General features: G+C 45.4%; 2 protein-coding genes across 7 annotated transcripts; one reads left to right on the top strand and one right to left on the bottom strand.

Moving 5' to 3' along the window:
* Window positions 1-698: 698 nt before the first annotated feature.
* LOC114601597 (cyclic GMP-AMP synthase-like) lies at window positions 699-8,442 on the bottom strand. 5 transcript variants are annotated; one of them, XM_028738890.2, is made up of 7 exons: window positions 8,351-8,442; window positions 7,404-7,660; window positions 6,715-6,992; window positions 5,287-5,518; window positions 4,378-4,623; window positions 3,507-3,597; window positions 699-2,311 (listed from the first exon to the last, which is right to left on the bottom strand). In XM_028738890.2, exons 2-7 carry the CDS (start codon window positions 7,657-7,659, stop codon window positions 1,858-1,860), a joined length of 1,557 nt encoding a protein of 518 aa, XP_028594723.2. In that variant the 5' UTR covers window position 7,660; window positions 8,351-8,442; the 3' UTR covers window positions 699-1,857. The 5 variants fall into 5 exon arrangements, with proteins under 5 accessions (XP_028594723.2, XP_028594724.2, XP_028594726.2 ...); XM_028738891.2 differs by lacking the exon at window positions 8,351-8,442 and adding an exon at window positions 8,209-8,325 and having other exon boundaries at window positions 6,715-6,989; XM_028738889.2 differs by lacking the exon at window positions 8,351-8,442 and adding an exon at window positions 8,209-8,325 and having other exon boundaries at window positions 700-2,311.
* Window positions 8,426-19,784, top strand: LOC114601598 (elongation factor 1-alpha 1-like). Of its 2 annotated transcripts, none has more exons than XM_028738898.2 (8): window positions 8,426-8,521; window positions 12,139-12,302; window positions 13,230-13,409; window positions 14,063-14,359; window positions 15,096-15,246; window positions 15,729-15,985; window positions 17,742-17,976; window positions 19,479-19,783. In XM_028738898.2, exons 2-8 carry the CDS (start codon window positions 12,159-12,161, stop codon window positions 19,598-19,600), a joined length of 1,386 nt encoding a protein of 461 aa, XP_028594731.1. In that variant the 5' UTR covers window positions 8,426-8,521; window positions 12,139-12,158; the 3' UTR covers window positions 19,601-19,783. The 2 variants fall into 2 exon arrangements, with proteins under 2 accessions (XP_028594731.1, XP_028594728.1); XM_028738895.2 differs by lacking the exon at window positions 8,426-8,521 and adding an exon at window positions 9,170-10,872 and having other exon boundaries at window positions 19,479-19,784.
* The last annotated feature ends 1,340 nt before the right edge of the window (window positions 19,785-21,124 follow it).

Here is a 21,124-nt window from a genome sequence, read left to right as displayed (position 1 = left end):
GTGTGCTGTCAAGGTGCTGCTAGCTGTGGATGGGCAACTTCCAGGCACCTCCAGCTCTCCCTTGTTAGGGTTATTTATTGTTAAACTGAACAATTTATCCTTAGGACTGAAAAGCATTTCAACCTGAGAAGTCCTTTAAACAGAAGCCTGTCCTCTGTAAAGTCCAGCATGTGACCACCCTACACAAAACTCTGTGGTTTTTGGCTGTAATAGACTAAGGATTGTTTTCATCTAAGGCCACATTCACACCATACATTAAAAGCAGTATCATACCACTTTAAACAAACATGGCTTCCCACGAAGAATTCTGGGAGCTGTAGGTTGTTACTAGTGCTGAGAGTTGTTAGGAGACCTCTAGTCCTCTCCTAGAGCTACAATTTTCATAGAGATTTAAAAATGCTGTTTCACAGGAAACTCCGAGAAGCCAATTAAGAGGATGCAGTATTGGAGTACTAAGTTGAAATAAGCAGGTGTCTTGTCAGCAGTCTAGCTGCAGCATCCTCTGATTTAATAGGCATTCTCCCCCTCGAGGAATTTTAGGTGTGCAGTGAAGGAATAGACAGCCAGTGTGGTACACTGAGACTAAGACCAAAGAGACTTGGGTTCAAATCTCCACTCCACCGTGAAGCTTCTTGGATGTGCTTGTGCCAGATAAAAAGGTAATAAATAAGACAAACACATAAATAAACCTTAGGAAATCTATTTATTATATTTTTCTCTGGTTTTGAAATAAACAAGGTCCATCCATCAGAACACCAACACAGCTCACCAATAAACAAAACAACGAGGAAGGAAATGAAACACAAACTATTTTCATCTCACTCATTAACTCGGAGATCTCTCCAAACCAAACTAGGCAGCCCATTTCTAGCTGAAGTAATACCCAGGCGAGTAAAAGGTGGTGATACTGTACAAGCCTTCCTTCCCCAACCTGATGCCCTGCAGATGTTTTAGACTATAACTCGCATCAGCCCTGGCAAGCATGATGCTGAGGCTGATGGAAACATGCCTGTGTTGCCTGGGACTAATGGGATTGTGTTGCAGTCCAAACATCTGGAGGGCACCAGATTGGGAAAGGCTGAATGCCAAATTAGTACATTATCAAATCCTGTATATTGTGACTGAGAAGACCAAGCAACTTGGAGCCACAGATGTAGCTTTAACTAGCTGTTATGGGCATAAACACACAGAGAAATTAATTTTCAGGACAGAGCACCAACCCACAAATCAACATTTTTGGAGAAGCAATTTCCTAATTAAACAGAATACAGAGATCTGTTCAAAAGTGGTAATGGAATTGGCCTGTCTTATACTAGGAATAAGGCCATCTATTTACATTCCTCTGGTATATTATTTCACCATATACTCACATATTTTGTCTTCCTCATATGGTCAAATCATCAAGGGATAAATGTGTAACAGGAATATCGAGGATCATTGCATGTGCTACCACTGTTACCATATAACCTATCTCTGATGAAAGTCAGGAGTGCTTGAGATGCAAAACAAACAAACAAACAAACAAAAACCCTTCCATGGAAAAAATGTGCAAGAGAAAGATCCCCACAGATTTTGCAAGAAGGACCAAGAGGAGGAGCTGACAATCATCTGCTATCCCGCTCACAGATCTCTTGTCTTAACCAAAACTCCGTGTGGATTTTTCAGCCCAGTGACACATTTCCCACACAAATTCCATCCTGTAAAACACTGCCTCTAAAGTACTGCTGTGGAATACATCAAAATGTTGCTAGCTGGGTTAGGATGAGATGACTACGACTGGCCATTAACAAAGATATCCTATAACACATTTTCTCTCAGTTCAGAAACCAAACAGTGGAAGCTGATAACCCTGCATTTTTAAGATGCAGTTTGTGGGAGAACAACTGATACTAGAACTATCAGGCCAAGGGTAATCATGAGAGGCCAAGTCATATCAGGATTTACAATCAGGGCAGAACAGCGTCTCTTGCGGGACACAGTGAACGACTTCATAGTTCCTTCCTTCTCCTTCAGCTGCGCCCATAAGAATTTCAGCTTTGTGGGCGGGAAGAACTTTGCCCCAAACAGGTTGCATTTGGGTAGGAAGAAGTGGGTCAGGTGAGCAGTGGCCACCTTGTGGATGAAATTGGTCAAGACCCTCTCAAAACACTGAGGGACTTCAGAAGGCTTCCAGTCTTTATCGGCCTTCCACTCCCACAGGGTGTGCAGGAAGGACGTCCGACTGTGGTAGGAACTCAGATGACCCAACATTTGAGGGTATTCCATCTTGAGAGCATTCACAAGGTCCTCCAGCATCTTCAAGCAGTCTTTCCTAGAACAGACCCCCCCCCCCCAGTCATTAGCCTGACCCATTCAGATCTTTTCTTAGAGCTTTTCCCCAAACAATGTCCACCCCCCATCTCTCTGTATACAATGAACTATGGTTATCATTTCTGAAACTTGGGTAGTCACTTGACGATAGGGCTTGTGGCATGAGGTATATCTCTCTGGCCATACAGTACGTCATCCACACAAGAGCATACATGGAGGATATCTGCTGAGGGGAACTATGGAAAAGAGAAAACTTTGGTGGGCAAGGTGGTGGAGAAAGTGATGGCGGAGCAATTGCTCTTCCCTTTACTAATATATGACTACTATGCCTTGGAACTTGTCAGTACACTATATTGCTCTAACTCTCTTGTAACCCAACAGCAGGGAACAGTCTCTCTCTCTCTCTCTCTCTCTCTCTCTCTCTCACACACACACACACACACACACACACACACACACAAAAGAAGCACTCATCCCTACATGCAGCAGGTAAGCTTTCCATTCGCAAAGGCACTCCATGCCAAACATTGCCACTCCTGGTCCAACACTCCTTTCTGCACTGCAAGATCTCAGCCAAGACACCTGCCAAAGAGCAGGCTTTCTGTTATGAGTCTCAAGTCTTCTGTGAGCTCAGAAATGGAACGGCAGGCTGAGACATACAAGGAGGGGGGGAACAGGAGGATGACATGAGGGAGGAGGCTGAGACAGAGGAACAGAGGCTTCTTTGTGTGCCCACTCCACCAGTAGGTGACAACAGGAGAACAGGTCTTTTCTGCAGTGGCTCCCCATTTGTGGAATGCTGGTACAGCTGCCCATCTCATTTCAGAAGCCAGGGACACCATCTACTGGGGGGGCAGCCCCCCAATATTTTCAAGAAGGGGGCAGCTCCCTCCCAAAATCCACAGCGATCCTGAAAAGGATGTGCCAGGATAAAGATGCTTCACCCTGCCACGTCCTTTTGAGGATTACCAGGGACGTAGCAGGGCGAAACATCTTTGTCCCGCACACCCCTTTCACACAGGCAAGACGGCTGGCAGGGGAGGGGGGTGGTGGTCTGAGCTGGCCTGGCCAGGTTGGTTGGGGTATCATGTGCATGAAGTCATGCATACACAATGCCCCCCCCCAGCACCTATCTCAGAAACTAAGTGCTGCCCTCATTAATCACAAACCCTAACAATGTTGCCAGGCACACATACCTGCAGCACTTTGTCTTGTGATACGATTGGGACCTGCTGTTGAGGTTCAAAATCTCTTTTTCAACATGAGAGAATGAAATTCTCCAGGTCTCTGAAATATACAGAACATAGAGACACACCACTCTGTGTCAGTAATCAATATTATCAAGGAGCTGGAGACACCTCCTTACAAGGAAATGTTTGGTGGTGCACAGCTTTTTTTAAAAAATAGGGGCAGGAGACATGTTTTATGAAAGAGGTGGATTAAATTATGCAGGGTGTGGAGAAGGGGTGCCAACTTCAATATCGTGGGGTCCCAGGTAAGCCCCATCCTCATAAGACGTGGTGCACACACACCATTTGAATGGCAACGCCCATCAATGGGGGGTTCCCTGAAATATTTTTTTGGGGGGCCATAGGGACCTCAGTCCCCTGGAGTTGGCTCCTATGGCTGCTGCATTCCTCCTTGCACCTAGCCCCTTCCCTGGCTTCTTGACCCCAATTTCCACCCAGCAGGGATCCAAGATCAGCTGGGCTAAACACAGTCCAGGCTGGGTTCCAGGTGGGGGCTTGTTGCATGGGATCAATGTTCAAATGCATGCACATTTTTCACAGCATCCACACAATCCAGATTTACCATATATGGGGGAAATTCAAAAAGTTTCATGCTTTGCTGACATGTTTAGTTATTTTCTACAAAAATAAAATCCTTAATGGGCACGTGTGTGTTCGTGTGTAAGTGGGATTCTAGGTGAAACATTAGCTTAGCCTACATATTGGAAGAGTTTGCTGGGAAACTGGAACCTTTGCCTCTATCTCCAGCCTGAAATTTACCCCTAACAACCCTTTGATGGCACCAGGTTGGCTGACAGAGGTAAGAGGGGTGTGTTACCTTTGTTGTGCCTCCCGGGGGATTGTTCGGCTATGAAATAAAACACCCTCATCAAGTGAAGCAGTTCTTTCCCCTTGATCAGCTCCTTCGCCTTCTTCATGCATGGCCATTGGCCAGTCATCTCCAGAGCAGGGACAAGGTTCAAGGACATGAACTTGGCGCCTTGGTTGTCCAGCATTACAAGCTGAACTGCTGGACAGTTTGACTTCTTCTTCTCCAGCCTCATCTGCCAACCTGGAAAAGGCGCTGAGAGACCAGATGGACAGCTAGGTGAACAACTGAGGCAGCTCAGGGAGCCAAACAGCCCGCAACGCTAGCAAAAAATGCAAGCCAAAAATGCAGTACACCTCCAGGTGTACATGTGTGCAGCAAATCTATGAATTTATTTAGCAGGATTTATAAGCTACTTAATTTAAACATAAATAAATCTCTAAGCAGTTTACAGAAAATGGGTTTGCTGGTGATAATAACTCTGTGAGGTGGAAACTACAGTTCCCAGGATCCTTTGGGGGGAAGTCATATGCTTTTAATGTGTGTTGGGTATCCCAGGCATCCCAGGGAGTTGCTTGGGGTGCCTGCATAGTTCAGCAAGCTGTGGCTGGCAATGCTTACAAGCCTCCCAAGAATGTGTGGTGCCTGGGTGCAGTATAAAGTGGTTCAGGTCTGTAAACAAACCCCCAATCCAGTGTTGGCTATTCATCCTTTCCTCCTACCCTCACCCAGTGGCGTAGCGTGGGTTGTCAGCACCCGGGGCAAGGCAAGTAATTTGCGCCCCCTAACCCGTGGATTTGCGCCCCCTAACCTGTGGATTTGCCCTAACCCCAGATGTTGCGCCCGGAGCGGCCGGCCCCCCCCCGCACCCCCCACGCTACGCCACTGCCCTCACCCCAAATCCCTGATTGGCCATACCTGAATAAGAAACTTTAAGAAACTGGTCGACATGTTTCCGGAATTCCTCCATGATGTTCCGTGGGGAGATGGTCTTCCCATCCTCCAGAAGGAGCGTTGCTGGGAAGCTGCGAGACTTTCTCAAGAGAGCCAGGGTGTAAAAGAGGCCACCATAGCCCTCCACTTCGGTGTACTGGACGTCCTGTGGGACAAGGATGCTTAGCATCACCTCAAACTCGCCCGGATGCAAGACCTGCAGGCAAACCAACAGCATCGTTGAAGACAACAGGGAAGGAAGGAGAGGGCTTGAGGCACAGAACCAACCCTGCCTCACCTGTCACACTGACTCTGAGGTCTTCCCTTCTAGCTGTTGTTGGACTTCAGTTCCCATCAGCCTCAGCCAGTATGATCCGTGGTTTGAGATTATGGGAGGTATGCTCAATTGCATCGCAGGGGGTGGGGCAGGTAGGTTAGTGGCGGTTGCAGTAGCAGAGCAGTAAGGAGACAGATGGCAACTTCCTTGAGATTAATTCTTCCTTGAAGATTTACTCCTTGAGTGCAAATTGCCTGATTTGGATAACTATTATGCTTCACCAGCATTATATTGGCTTTTTGGATTTTAGTACCAGAAAGTAGCAGTAGTAAGCATTTATTACAGCACAGGGGTCACTGATGTGGGGCCTGCAGGTGCACATGCACCCACAGGGGCCTTCTGTAGCACCCACAGGGTTCCCTCCCATTGCTTAAATTAAAAGTCCATTAGGTGTGGTTTGATCTACAGCCATTATGTTACACTGCTATTACAATCTTCATATGGCACAATACCCACTGGTTCTAATGGGCTTAGGCAAGTGAAACTCTGTGATGGATTGTTGTCTGCAATTTGAATCCCCATGCAGCAGATGGGTTCAGACTGAGGCTTCTCCGCCTTTTGGCTAAGATCAAGTGCATACTGAGGCTGAGAGAGCTTGCAGCTCACCTGAGGCCATATGGTGAGTTTGCTGCTTAGGTGAGATTTTTGAACTTTCCTCCTCAGAGCCCAGTTAGGCAAGGTGTAGGAGGCTCGATCTCCTGAAGTTTTATGGGGCGGAGATGTCCTCAGTTTTTATCAGAGCAGCAGCACTGAGATAAGGGGCGTTTAACTAATTCTACTAGGAGTGGAGAACTTTTGGTACCCCAGATGTTGCTGAACTACAACTCCCATCATCCCTGATCATTGGTCACCTGGCTGAGTCTGATGGCAACTGGAGTCCAGCAACATCTGGAGGACCACAGCTTTCCCAGCCCTATTCTACAACTTGGGTCCCCTGATGTTGCTGGACTTCAGCTTCCATCATCCTTGACCACAGGCCAAGCTGACTAGGAATGTTGGGGATTGCATCCCAACAACAACTGAGAAGTTGCCCAGGTTTGGATAAAGCTGCTTACCTGGCATTTGTTATACATTACCTTTTCAAACTCATAGCTGCTGCCTGGAACGAGTTCCCTGGTGTCCCTGAAGTAAGGCCTGTCTGGGCAATCATGCAGATAGGTGAGAAAATGACTGAGGAAGTTCTCAAGCACATCTGCTGCCTGGGCTCTGTCTGGCTCCTTCAGGGGCAGAGGCTTTGCCTTCTTTTGAACCAGTGTGTTGCTCTCTGCCTGCAGGGTTTGGTGGTTTCCTTCTCTGCCTCCCACAGCCACTGCAGACAAAGCCTCTGCATCTTTGGACACCCACCCATCACCTGCTAGAACAAAAAAACATTTCGGATCATAGTTGTATTTAGTTCACTTGCTAAGGTTTTATTATTATTATTATTATTATTATTATTATTATTATTATTATTATTATTATTATTATTACATTCCACACTTCCTAAGATAGTGGGGGGTTCCAGGAACAGCTGCCACATGAAATTAGTTTTCTTGTGAGATGAATGGTGTATTTTTAATATCTGGAGGTTTTGTGCATGTTTTACAAATATACACATTGGGCAGGGAAGACTGGAGTCAATATCCTTGTGCTGGCTGGAGCTGTTGGGAGTTGTAGTCCATAACATCTGGAGGGAATCAGGTCAAAGAAGGCCGATCTAAAATGTTTAATACAAAAGTGGCACCAGCAGCAAAATGAGCATAAAATAAGCAAGAAAATAACCTACCTGCCGGCTCCTGCTTGAGCCTGTCTGCCCTCCGTCTGGACCAGGGGGCTGGTGTCCCAGGATGCTCCACAGTTTCAGGGATTTGAGGCACATTGGGACTTTGCAGATTCCCATCTGCAGGCTCTTTGGACTCTCCTGCTGATAGCAATGGGGTTTTGTAGCCAGGCACCTCCCTATCGCTGGCCTCTGTGCATGTCCTCCCTCTGTTCTTACTCTGAGACCTCTTCTCCATCTTCTCGCCATTCCTGACAGGCATGCTGTTGAGAATGGGAATGAGAACCGGGCCTAGTTTCACAGACCGCTCTGGAAGCCATGTTGAAAGATTAGCAGCCAGTCTTCCCCAACCAGATGCCCTCCAGATGTGTTAGACTCCAACTCCCAACAGCCCCAGCTTTCACAGTGAAAGGTTGAGGGTGATGGGAGCTGTAGTCCAAAATTACCTTGGGGCAGGCTGCCCTAAAACTACCTGAGTAATCTCACATCCTGCAGCATGGATGGGTGCTAAGGAAATATTTTGCTTAGTCTGTGGCCAGAGGGGGCAAATAGCAGCACATTTTGCAGGCCTGGCAGGGAGACTGGTGTAAGAGGAAGGAGACGAGGAAAGACTTTTTAAAAGTGAGTTTTCCTGCAATAACATTGAGCATACAAAAGAGAATAGTACATAAACAGACCAACAAGTGTGTGGAGCATAAAAGCATAGTAGATATCAATAAAATTACCGAAATAACGGTTGACAAGTTAGTGAAGAGATACTAAAAGGCTAGCAAATATAAAGATGGAGCTGTTTCATGTTAAATGAACTTACTCTTGGTTTGTAGGGAAGTTGATCTGTACGTTGGGCTTCTTTGTTTTTACTATATTTCAATCCCCCTAGCCTACATTCACTAGTAGGGACCTGCCTTTGCAATTCCCCAACCCCACAGAGTTTCCTAAGGAGCCTTACTTACCCCAGAGATCACCAACTGCCCACTTCCAACGGTCAAACCCAAACCCCTCAGAATGTTAGGGAGCAAACATTCCTGATCAGAAAGGAGGGCTGCTTGGAGCTTGGAAAGTTCATTTTAAAAAGGAACTATTTCAAGTTCAACATGTCCCCAAAGGAACTGATTCCACTCCATGTTAGTCCATTTACAAAATGAACTAGTTTGGTTCACGTTTAAGTAAATGGGTACAGGGTTTCAGCCTTGCAGTGGTATAAGTTTTCGTGGACAAGAGCTCATCTCATCAGACGCTTTTTCATGCCCAGAAATACTATGTTGAATGAATGAACTTTATTACGGTCACAGACCAGGATTAAAAAAGCATATAGATAAAATAGCAGTTAGGATTTTTTGACCGATAATTGTTAGGGCAAATGCGGACAAAGAAACAGGCATAAAACATCCGAATAAAATACAATATTAAATAACGTAATAAAGTTCATTCATACTATGTTGTATCTCTGCCAAAAAAAAACCAACAACAACAACACAAAACACACACACACACACACACACACACACACACACACCACAAAACCAACATTTTCCTTTGCTGATAAATAATTATGATAAACTCGAAAGCTTGTTGATTCATTCATGTCTTCTTAGTTGGTCTTTAGTGGTAACATTTTTAGATGGTTTCCATATAGATAGCTAAGCCTCTTAGCGATCCTTTGCCTCTGAGTTTACTGGAGCTACCGGTAGTTTTTCATAGGAAGTTTTTAATGTTTGATGTTTTATCTTGTTTTGTATGCTGCATACCTTATTTATGTATTTTTATTAAAGTGGGGTCTCTAAATATTTTGATACAGAAATAAAATAAACTTACTTGGGAGTAAGGCCCATTAAATGCAGACTAAGCTTGCTTCTGAGTAAACATATGTATGCTCAGCTACACCAAACCTTCTGTCTTTGAACTACGTTATGAACTACTCTCTATAAGTGAATAATTTGTCTTTGAACTTGCTTTTCCTCCCCCCTCTCAATTCCTTTTACCTCACGTGTTATGTTATTCTGAGAGCTTTTTTGCCTAAAGAGCAAGGGGTGTGTGGGTGTGTGGGGGTGAACTCAGGATAAAGTGTTCATTTCCTAATTATTTTTCTGCAGGAAGAGTGACTAACCAATCTAGCAAAACTAACAATGAGTCTTGTGGGACCTAAAAGTCCAACAAATTCATTATGGCATTAGTTTTTGTGAACTGTTCATGACAAATTTGTGAGGCTTTAAAGTGCCACAAAGCTACTTCACTGGAAACTGATCAATCTAGAGCAATTATTGGTTCTCATCTATAACAAATGGGTGTGGCTAGTCAAACCTTGGGTCCTGGGTGTTAGATTAAAAGGGACAATGAGTGACATCTCCTAAATCATTGGAGGAAATAGCTGGATCCTTAAAGAAACTTGAACCTGTAGCCATTGTTCATACAAACTTAATGGATCTTACGAGATGTGTGAATTAAGGAATTTGAATGTATTATACAGCCTAAACAATGGAAAATTGCTTTACATTCTGTGGAGCATTTATTCAGACTGGAAATTGAGACTGATCCATCAAAAATAAATATATTCTGTTGGCAGCTAAAATGGAAGAATCCAATGAGAAGTGTTTCCCCCCAATATATATACAGTGGTACCTTGGGTTACATACGTTTCAGGTTACATATGCTTCAGGTTACAGACTCCGCTAACCCAGAAATAGTACCTCAGGTTAAGAACTTTGCTTCAGGATGAGAACAGAAACCGTGCTCCAGCGGCACAGCAGCAGCAGGAGGCCCCATTAGCTAAAGTGGTGCTTCAGGTTAAGAAGAGTTTCAGGTTAAGAACAGACCTCCAGAACGAATTAAGTTCTTAACCCGAGGTACCACTGTATATAAATTCTGCACTAGAAATCTGTCTAGAGTTATGTTAATATTCAAACCACACATCCCTGGTCTAGCAGGAGCAGCATGAACTCATGCAGGTTTACTGTAGAGCTGGGCAACCTGTGGCCCTCCAGATATTGCTGCACTACAACTCCCATCATCCTTGACCTATGGTTATGCCAGCTGGAGCAGATGGGAGCTGGAGCTCTGGCCTTGCCGCTGCCTCAAAAACGTGTTTTTGTACTGCATTGTGGCCGCATATAGCACCCTTTTCCCTGTAGAGAAACAGATCCACCGCTAAAACTGAAGGGAATGTCTGATTTTATCATTTTAACTCTCTAGCCCTCATTGTTCCAGGAAAGCAAGAGTTTGTAAAAAAATCAATTTCCGAAGTACAGCGAGACACCAGTGTCACCTTCTTTCGTTTGGTCCCTCCACCTTTAAAAACTTCTGTTTCCCGTCAACCCAGCCCTCCCATCAATCCATTGTGATGGCTGAAAAGAAGCGATGGGGGGCGGGAGGGATTTTTGGTTTCTGCCCAAACTCGGCCCCGCCTTCGAGGACTTAAAAGCCGCGGACCAAAGCACTGCGTGCATATTGGGCCTTTGGGATTCACACGTGGAGAAAGGTGACGCGGGGTTTGAACGGGAGGACGGCGGGATTTCTCAACCCGTTTTATTCGCGAGTGACTTGTGCGTTGCAAAGATGGGCTCACTTCTGCACGTGCCGAGGCTGGCACCTGCTCGTGGAAAGGGCCGGGTGTCTTTCACGAGGTTCATTCGAATTGATCCGTTTACACGCAGGCTGGAAAGGGGATGTGTGTTTCTTTTCAAAGACCCTCGATAAAACCGATGCTTGGCCGGTGTGTGTGTGTGTCTCCCCCGCTGATCTTAGCAAGGTGAAGGGACCCTGGTCTGGTTTGACTTCGAAGTCGCTTCGGTTTCGGTTAGGGGGCGTTTGGTTTTCGGGTCGGGAGAGGTGAGGTGTACTCGGAAGCGTGCATGCAGGGCTCAATTCGTGAAATTGCGACTAGGGTGGCTGGGCGAAGGGGCTGTGCTCCTGTGCCTTTAATATCTGTGTAGGGGAGCGAATTTAGCAGCTTGTCATCCCAGACACACCTGCGGAGGAGAGATCCTCAATTCTACATACCTGTTAAAGGTGCAGGAGACCTGCCCTATCTGGCCCCCTGCCCACCCCAACTGTGGCTATTTGGGTGAATTTCTTTGGGGTTAAACATTGCAATCCTATACATATTTACTGTGCTCAATAGGATTTACTCGCTAGTTCTTAAAATTGTAGACTCATAACCCACCTACTTTATGCCCATTGAACCGGATAGGATTTCTGAATAGGACTTCTGAATCCATAATGCAGCATATAGGGCTGTCAAACTGGACCAGTGAAGGTGCCAGTTGCTGGTGGGGGTCTCTGCCCATCTTGCTTATTCTGTTCCCTTCTGGTCTTTTCTCTGATCCAAGGCTTTGTCTTGGCTGTGTGTGTGTTTGTGTGTTCACTGCACATCTTTACAGCAATCTAAATGGGTCTCACTCCAGTAACTTTGGTGCATGCACCAGAATTCAAGCCTGGATAGGGGTTTTTTGCCATATCAGATGGGCATGGACATCTTAAATTAGCAGCCTCTGATTGGGGCCACTAACTTCTACTTACCGCCCCTCCCTCCCAGCCCCACAAAATGCTGGGGGGAAGCATGCAGGCATAAGTAGAAAAACTTGGATGTTAAATTTGGAGGCATAATTTGGACTCCAGAGTCCTTTTTTTGCAGCTGGCGGCCTGCAAATGTGGTTGTGTAGCTGCAGTTTGAACCATGTTTGTAGACTTTCCCCCCTCTTCCAGGTACACCTGGGCTTTGTCCTCTTGCTTCCAATCCTTACAGGCTCCCTCAGCCTCGTCACCATGGGCAAAGAGAAGACCCACATCAACATAGTGGTTATTGGGCATGTGGACTCTGGCAAGTCGACCACCACAGGCCACCTCATCTACAAATGTGGAGGCATAGACAAGCGTACCATAGAGAAATTTGAGAAGGAGGCAGCTGAGGTGAGTTCATGCTGGGGCTCAGGCCTAGAATGAAAGGCAGTGCCTCTAGGTATGTGCAGAGGGCATTCCTACTTCCTTGACTGTGCCTGCACAACTAGGATATTGGGGTAGCTTTGAACCACTGGCCCTGCTACTTCTTTTTTATTTTTAATTAATCACTGGCGGCTCCAGGAATCCTATTTCCCCTTGTCTGTCCTCTTCTCACCCTGCTGGAGTGTTTTGGAAATAGTGTGCATTTATTTATTTAAGATGCTGACTTAACTTAATGTAGCCTCCACCTTCAAGTCTAAGGTGTATGTATGTGTAAATAAAACTATATATCTTAAAAACACTACAGGCTCTGCCATGCCTCATTCCAAAGGAACACAAACCCCGGTTAAGTGCCAAGACCCCTGAAATCTTGCTACCGCTTGGCAGAGTTTGGGGTGGCCGGTAACAATATATTAACTCTCTCACACACACACAGCTTCATCTACCTCCTGCAACTGCACAAAATTCAGGAGAAAGCTGGCTTAGATGTTAAATGCGTAACAGCAAGCAGATCAGGGTTTTGTTTTGTTTTAACAAACTATTGCTAACTATTTAAATTCACTTAAGAGGCTATTGTTATTGACATATGACCATGGAGAAGAGTTAACCCTTTCTACCCATTACAATCATTTTGAAAATCCCCCTCACATGCTATTAATTCCAGAAAGAAACAGCTCCTACAGCAGTGAGTAGGTATGTCATTTTAATAAGGAATGTGGTAGAGAATGAAAAGTTTAAATCTTCCTATGTGCTGCACTGCAGTCCTAATTATAGTGCTCCCCCATCACCATCCATGCATGCAATTAATTAAAAAACAAAGAAAGTTGGCTTCCTGATGATACATTTTGCATCATGTATAGTTTGGTTGCTAAAAGTAGTTTTCTCTCTTCCTTACAGATGGGGAAAGGCTCTTTCAAATATGCCTGGGTGCTGGACAAGCTAAAAGCTGAGCGTGAGCGAGGGATCACCATCGACATCTCCCTGTGGAAGTTCGAAACCAGCAAATTCTACATTACCATCATCGACGCTCCCGGCCACCGGGACTTCATAAAGAACATGATCACTGGGACCTCTCAGGTAATGTTGCCGTCTTCCACTCCCATGGAGAGGAAACGTGTGCCATTAGTTATCACTGCTTCTTTTTTCTTTGCAAAACAGTGCAAAGTAAAATGTAACTTACCTTTTTAAAGAAAAGGCAGGAAGAACCAGCTGCACAAAAATAAGATGGGGGGGGGGGCGGGGGCGGGAATCTGGCTTGTCAGTAAACCACCAGCCTAACTTGAGTCAACCATGTGATGCAGCAGCAAAAAAAGCTAACCAGGCTGCATTAACAGAAGTATAGTGTCTCGATCAAGGGAAGTAATAGTTCCACTCTATTCAGGCTTGGTCAAACCATATCTGGAGTACTGTGGCCAGTTCTGGGCGCCACAGTTTGAGAAGTATATTGGCAAGCTGGAACGTGTGCAGAGGAGGGCTACCAAGATGATAAAAAGTCTGGAAATCAAACCTTTCCCCTAACACAACCTCATGGGTTGTAGTTTGCTGAGGACTCTTGAAACTCCATTAGAGATTTGTATCCCATTTCATGGCACTAATAGTTTCTAGATGAATGTAAATGACTTACGCCTGCCATATTGGTTTGCCCTAACTGTCCCCTAGATTCTACCCTGACTCCTTGGGAGTCCCTAGACTCCAGACAGTATTCCAGAGCTGTCTCTTGGTCTCCCCAGGCTGACTGTGCAGTGCTGATTGTGGCTGCTGGCATGGGTGAGTTTGAAGCTGGCATCTCCAAGAGTGGGCAGACCCGTGAGCATGCCCTTTTGGCCTATACTTTGGGGGTGAAGCAGCTCATCATTGGGGTGAACAAGATGGACTCCACAGAGCCTCCTTACAGCAGCAAGCGCTACCAGGAGATTTCCAAGGAAGTGAGTGCCTACATCAAGAAGATTGGCTACAACCCAGCCACTGTGGCCTTTGTGCCCATCTCTGGGTGGCATGGAGACAACATGTTGGAGCCCAGCAGTAATGTGAGTAGCCTACAGTATTTTTCTCCCCCTTTCCTCAAACCTACTCAGTAGGGAAGTTTAGATTGATGAGGTCAGTGGTATTTCTCCAGCACAAAGGAACCTGTGGTCCTCCAGATGCTCTTGGACTACAACGCCCATCATTCCTGACTGTATATGCTGGGGTTGATGGGACTTGGAGTCAAACATCTGGAGGGTCACAAGACCTCATCCTTTCTTTATCCCATGCCTAAAAATCTTACTTAAGCATCTATTCTGGCATTGGAGATTTAAGCAGACATCTTATGCCACTTTCAAGCATACCTCTGCAGTCATAAGAACTAGAAACTTCATTTCCCCCCTCCTTTGAAAATAAAAGCTCAGGCTTTTGGTGAGCTGAATTCCACCATCCAGTGGAATTGCAGAAGACACATAGCCCTGCTCATACTGATTTAGGCTGTTTGGCCACCTGACCCACTTTGGCTAATACAGATTGGCAGTAGTTCTCCAGAGTACCATGAAGGAGGTCTTTGGTAAGCTCCCAACTGAAGATCCCAGGGATTAAACCTAGACTTGCCAAGCTTGTTCCTACCCCCTCCTAAAAACTGGGAACACATTCCCAGGAGAGAGACCGGAGAACATGCCCACTTCCAAAGACCAGGAGGTCTCCAGCTGTAGAATTGCATGATGTGACTTCAGGCTGTCACAAATATTTGCAGGCATGCTCAAAACTGCACATGCTCTTCATCTCTGTTGGCAGATGCCTTGGTTCAAGGGCTGGAGCATCACCAGGAAGGAAGGCAATGCCTCTGGCACCACTTTGCTGGAAGCTCTGGATTCTATTATCCCTCCTTCCCGCCCTGTTAACAAGCCCCTTCGCCTTCCTCTGCAGGATGTCTACAAGATTGGTGGTATGCATTATTGTACTGGTGGGATAATAATGTAAAAGGATATTGACCTGCGCTTCAATAGTTATGCACAGTGCAGTGATTCAATGCAGGCAAATATTCCAGCTTTCAGGAAGAATACCAAGTCCTTGCTGGTCTGCATTTGTAGCCTGCATTTCTGCCAAAAAGGCTCCCGGAGCAGCTTACATAGAATCAACTGAAATAAGGCAGCCCCTGCTTGCAGGGTTGCAGTCTAAAAGCCATGGCACACAAGGGAAAAGAGACTGGGATGGAAGAGGAGAAACACAAACTCGGCCACCAATTCTTAAGAGTTAAATAGTACTACTTTACATATGGAAGCCTAGTGGGTTGCCTGAGGCTGACTAGGCCATATTTTTCACTACTCGACTGGGGACAGCTGTTGTTCTATGAGGCAGAGCTTGGAGTAACTCTGTCAGGCCATTAGCTGTGCAGCTCAGTGGGTAACCCTGTTGCTTTACCCTTAGGCATTGGCACTGTCCCGGTGGGCAGGGTGGAAACAGGGTTCCTGAAGGCCGGCATGGTGGTCACCTTCGCCCCCACCAACATCACCACAGAGGTGAAGTCTGTGGAAATGCACCACGAGGCGCTGGCGGAGGCCCTGCCAGGAGACAATGTGGGCTTCAACGTCAAGAACGTGTCGGTGAAAGACATCCGTCGTGGGAACGTGGCCGGGGACAGCAAGAACGACCCTCCCATGGAGGCAGGCAGCTTCTCAGCCCAGGTGAGGGGTGGGCAAGGCCAGAGGGGTTTTGGGAGATAGAGGAAGCTTCCATATTTAGTCACTTATTGGTCCATTTAGCTTGGTATTGTCTACACTGACTGGGAGCAGGTCTCCATGATTTGGGCCTGGTTTCCCTCCCAGCCCTACCTAGAGTTGCTGGGGATTGAACCGGGGACTTTCTGTATGCAGATTCTCTTCCATTGAGCCTCAGCCCTTCCCATAATGCTTGGTTGCACATCCTTGTAACTCCATAAAGCAGGGGTGGGGGACCTTTTTGGCCTGGTGGGCCAGGCCTTTATCTCCCCACACCTGCACAGGCCAACTTACTACCTGTCAGTCATACCTGCATACATACAAACAAGCAAACAAATAAATGTATGCTGCCTTTGCACAGTTCAAGCCATGCTCAAGACAGCTTACATAATGAAAAAATGCATAGCTACAACATAACAAAAGTAGACATCAGTAGTAAATTCAAATACAGTCAAGCATACAAAATTCACACAGAAGCACATCATTGTTTACTTCAGCTTGCCTGTGGAAACAACTCAGAGGCCATGAAAGAAGGAAGGTTAACAACAGGAAGATTTAAAGGAACTATTGGAAACTCAAGGCAGTAGAGATATAAGATGATCAGAGCTCCCCTGAACTTGAAGCATGGGAAGTCCCAATAAAAAAATTATCATTTGGCAGAATATTCGGACTATATGATATGTATTTGTATAATTTGGAATATTTAATGTGATTGGATTGGATTGTTAAAATGGAAAATTTAATAACTTTTTAAAAAGTAAATTCAAAAATACAAAACGAAACCAAACAATCCCCATACATCAAGCAAACAATACAAAAACAACAGCAACCCAGCAATAAGAGCAACAACTCCCTCCTCAACCCCACCTCAGCAGCCTGAGGCCCCACCCTCCCAGATCAGGTGTAAAAAGGCCAAGCTTCATTGATGCTCAATTCTCATTTCCAGTCTGCCCAGGTTAAGTACCTTAAGATCAGGGCCAGAATCAAGGATCAACATGGCTGATACAGTAAATAATAATGCCATCCCATTCCCCATGGGCTCCAGTCACCACTGAGATCAAGCCCTTTGCATTACAGGTATTCTGAATCCTGAACTATTATTACTGTCCTGGTCAGAAACATGGAGTTGCCCCAGGTGGCATGGCATTTAGAGAAGAAAACAAAGCTTGTGGAATACTGCATAAACAGCAAGAGGAATCTGTTGAAGTTGAACAATCATCCAATGTCAAGTGGGCAGTTTCCTGCCTCTGCTGTGTAGCATCATCATCATCATAGAACAGGACTCAAGGTGACTTAAAAAAAGTAAAAATAAGAACTGCAAAAAAGGGGAAAGCAATCATTAAAAAAGTAAACACTGATAGAACAAAAAGCTATATACATACATACAATTTATTTAAAACCTTACAAATAATTACAATAAAAACCAGCACGGCACCAGCTCTTTCATAAAAAGCAGTCAATTCCTAAAAGCCTATTGGAGCAAAAAAATATTACCTGCCAGCAGAAGGAGAGCAAGGAGGGTGCCAATCTAGCTTCACCAGAGAGGGAGTTCCATAGTTTAGGAGCAGCCACCGAAAAGGCCATCTCCTATGTTCCCAGGGCTGATGGGAGTTGTAGTCCAAAACATCTGAAGGGCACCCAGTTTGGGAAAGGCTGCTGCACAGGTAGAGTGAATGTGTTCCAAAGTCCTACATGTTCTTCCTCCTTGACCTTGATGTTGTAGGTGATCATCTTGAACCACCCGGGCCAGATCTCAGCAGGCTATGCCCCAGTCCTGGACTGCCACACAGCCCATATCTCCTGTAAGTTTGCTGAGCTGAAGGAGAAGATTGACCGCAGGTCTGGCAAGAAGCTGGAGGATGACCCCAAATCCCTGAAGACTGGCGATGCGGCCATTGTTCAGATGATCCCTGGCAAGCCCATGTGTGTGGAGAGCTTCTCTGAATACCCACCTCTTGGTAAGTTTGCAGCGCATTTATCAGACACTCGTGGCCTCATATCTGGGATTGGCTAGGAATTCTAAAAAACTAAAACATCAGGTCAGTTTTGAAATTGGTGTAGCTTAGAAAGGTTCAGTCCACTATCTTGATTAAAAATGACTTTCAAATGTATCAAAAAACCACAGATGAAACCCTTCTGCTTGGTCTCAGGAACCATCATGTAAAAGTGTCTGTACTTCCATTTTAATGGGCATCATTTTGGTTTTCCTCATTATGTGGAAGGGTGAGGGTCTAGGTTGTGCAAGGGCCTTTTCAGATCATTCAGCTATTCCTAGGCCCTGATCTGGGGAAGGGCCATTGGGTCAGTGGCAGAGCATCTGCTTTGCATGCAGAAGGTCACAGGTTCAATCCCAGGCATCTCCAGGTAAGGTTGGAAGAGAAACTCACTGGCTGATACCCTGGAGAACTCTGGCTTGTCAGGGCAGATGGTACTGAGCTTGATGGGCCAGTGGTGTAAGGCAGCATCCTATGTTCCTGTTTGGCACTAAGGGGCATTGTGCATGTGCACATACCACAACAGCCATGAGGGCTAGCAACTTGGATTTTTAAAAAAATGGACTGAAAAATTAGATTTTGGGGTAGCTAAGTCTGTACCCAGTACATCTTGCCCTTGGCTGAGGATATGAGACTGAATTGTGGGAGTGGCTGTGGAATGTGGTTTGAGAGTTTGCTATAACAGGAAGTTTTGAGTAGGTTTGTACTTGATGTGTGTTGCTCATGTAAGGGTGGTATTCTGCTAAGAATAACTGCCTCTGTAGGACCTTCTGGGTCTGTTTAGGAGTCTTCTTTCAGGCCTCTCCTGTCTGCCTCAGTAGCCGTTTTGAGTAGGCTGAACTTGAAAACAGTGCACATAAATCGTCCAAATAAACAAAGAATGAATCATTCTGTGGTCAGTTGTGATGAATCAGGTCCTCCTTTGAAGCTTGGCACTGAGAGATGATATTTGACTGTATCCTCCTATTAAATGTGCCACATGCTAACTATTAGTGGCTATTGTATGATATGAGTGGCTAGGCCCAAGAGTAGGTAACCTTTGCCCCTCCAGATGTTGATGAACTACAACTTCCATAATCCCTGGCCATGCTTCCTAGGACTGAAGGGAGTTGTAGTGCAGCAACATCTGGCAGACCAAAGGTTACCCCCATCTTGGTTAGGCATTTATTTCTAGCTTTTAGGAAGGCTGCTGCTTGCTAATGGTGCACTCTTCTAGCTTGCGGTTTTGCATTCTACAGCCATTTATAGCTACATCTGTGTGACAGCTTTAAAAACTAGTTTAATAATCAGTCCTTCTTCCTAAGGAATACTAGGAACTGGTAATTCTGTGAGTGGCGCTACAAATCTCAAACTCTTGGCAACTGCAGTTAAGCCATGGCTGTTCAAACCTGTCGGTCATAGGTAAAAAGATTCCAGAAACTGCATTGAACTTTCTGTGCCCTAATGAGATCTCTTCTCTCTGGCAGGTCGTTTTGCTGTTCGGGACATGAGGCAGACAGTGGCTGTGGGTGTAATTAAGTCTGTGGAGAAGAAGGCTAGTGGGGCAGCTAAAATAACTAAGTCTGCCATAAAGGCCAGTAAAAAGTGAACAGCTTCTTGCTCCCCCCCCCCCCCCAGCACCAACAGCTGGTACTTAGGCTCTTTCTGATTCCTGACTGGAGCCTGGCCTCACTCAAACTGGACTGATGGCTGAGCACTGCCATGCAGCGGAAGAGGATCTTGAAGGAAACTGGACACTCTGTGTGGGTGGTGGGTTTAGATATAAATATATATATTTATATCTTAAATATATAAAAATAAAAATGTGCATCTAATTTGCCATGTTTCTCCATTGTTATAGCATCCATAACCAGATTATAATACTTGCGTCCAAATGTACAATTTGCAGTTGGGTGGAGGGGAGGAAGAGAGTATATTGGCCTGTTTATAATCCTTAGTTTTAAGGACTGTACTGGTTATCAGTGCAATCCTGCATGTCTACTCAAAAGTCAGGACCCCTGAGTTTAAAGGTAAGTGTGCATAGGATTGGAGATTTCTTAAAAGCTGCATCTACAGCACTAAACAAATGCTAGTGTTATTTGACTGCATTAGCAATTATGAGGACTCTGCTTGTAGGAGAAGGGGGTAAGAGGATGATTCTACAATCTAGGTCTAATCTAGATGTACCCAGCCATACTTTAAAAAGTAGAGAACATGAACATCCATGCATAGTTACCAGGATTGCTGGACCTCAGGCAGTGACTTCCTCCTAGGACTCTCCAGCAATGAAGATATCCAGAAAAATATAAGCAAGAGTACAAGGTGATTCTTCCATAAGGCTCAAAGCCAGCTGTCTTCTCCCTTCCAAGCTTTAAGCTTAAAGTTTAAACCATCCTCCCTCTGCCCCATGTATTTACTTTCCAGTCTTTGTATCTTTCAATATTGAGGAGAGTGAGAGGTGGACATCAGGGCATAATATATTTCTCAAAACAGGTGGGACAGAAAGATGTCATCTTGCACCAAAGGCTCGTTTAAGAGGAAAGTTATCTGGTCTCTCCTAAATAATAAAATTGACAAGTCCTACCAGGTGCCACCCTTGAGTCTGCCATCTTGAGTTTGAGCAGCTGAAGCCAGTGCAATGTTATTCTCTGTAGGGCAAGGTGTACAGCTCTGGGCTCTTTTAAAATCCCCTCTTAAAGCAACAACAATCAATTTACCAGCAAGTATGTCTGAAATCAAGGGGCTTATTTTGAAGTATACATTTATAGAGTTGCACTGCAAATCTGACAGTGGAAAGCTTGTTCTGTTTGTTGCAAACAGGCATAATGGTCAGGCATGTCTGCCAGTTTAAAATAGGTGGGGAAATTTACAGTCTTCCAGGTACTGTTTTGACTCCCAACTCACATCAGCTGCTGCAGCATGGCTAATGGGTGGGGATGCTGGGGCCCAACAGCATGGGGAGGGCCACTCTTTCCTCATCTGTTATTTGAAACCTGCTTTCACCTCTGAAGCAGAATCCTAGGTGTATTTACAAGTCCCATTGTACTCAATGGATATATTACTGTACTTACAAGAATAGAAGAGTCTTGTTGTATCAGGCCAAAGACTCATGTGGTCAATGCTGTTACCATAG

This window comes from Podarcis muralis, chromosome 7 (genome assembly GCF_964188315.1).
Source record: "Podarcis muralis chromosome 7, rPodMur119.hap1.1, whole genome shotgun sequence".
NCBI classification, from domain to species: domain Eukaryota; kingdom Metazoa; phylum Chordata; class Lepidosauria; order Squamata; family Lacertidae; genus Podarcis; species Podarcis muralis.
This window is presented reverse-complemented; position numbering and strand designations above follow the sequence as displayed.

Bases quoted from the DNA above. Each gene is read 5' to 3' on its own strand.
- LOC114601597 (XM_028738890.2), bottom strand. From the start codon at position 7,659: ATGCCTGTCAGGAATGGCGAGAAGATGGAGAAGAGGTCTCAGAGTAAG. The intron at 6,993-7,403 runs GTAGGTTATTTT...TTTTTGTTCTAG, and splicing joins GCTCAAGCAGGAGCCGGCAG to CAGGTGATGGGTGGGTGTCC. The intron at 4,624-5,286 runs GTATGGCCAATC...CTGGTCTCTCAG, and splicing joins TCTTAAAGTTTCTTATTCAG to CGCCTTTTCCAGGTTGGCAG.
- LOC114601598 (XM_028738895.2), top strand. From the start codon at position 10,752: ATGGGGGGCGGGAGGGATTTTTGGTTTCTGCCCAAACTCGGCCCCGCC. The intron at 12,303-13,229 runs GTGAGTTCATGC...TCTTCCTTACAG, and splicing joins TTGAGAAGGAGGCAGCTGAG to ATGGGGAAAGGCTCTTTCAA. The intron at 17,977-19,478 runs GTAAGTTTGCAG...TCTCTCTGGCAG, and splicing joins CTCTGAATACCCACCTCTTG to GTCGTTTTGCTGTTCGGGAC.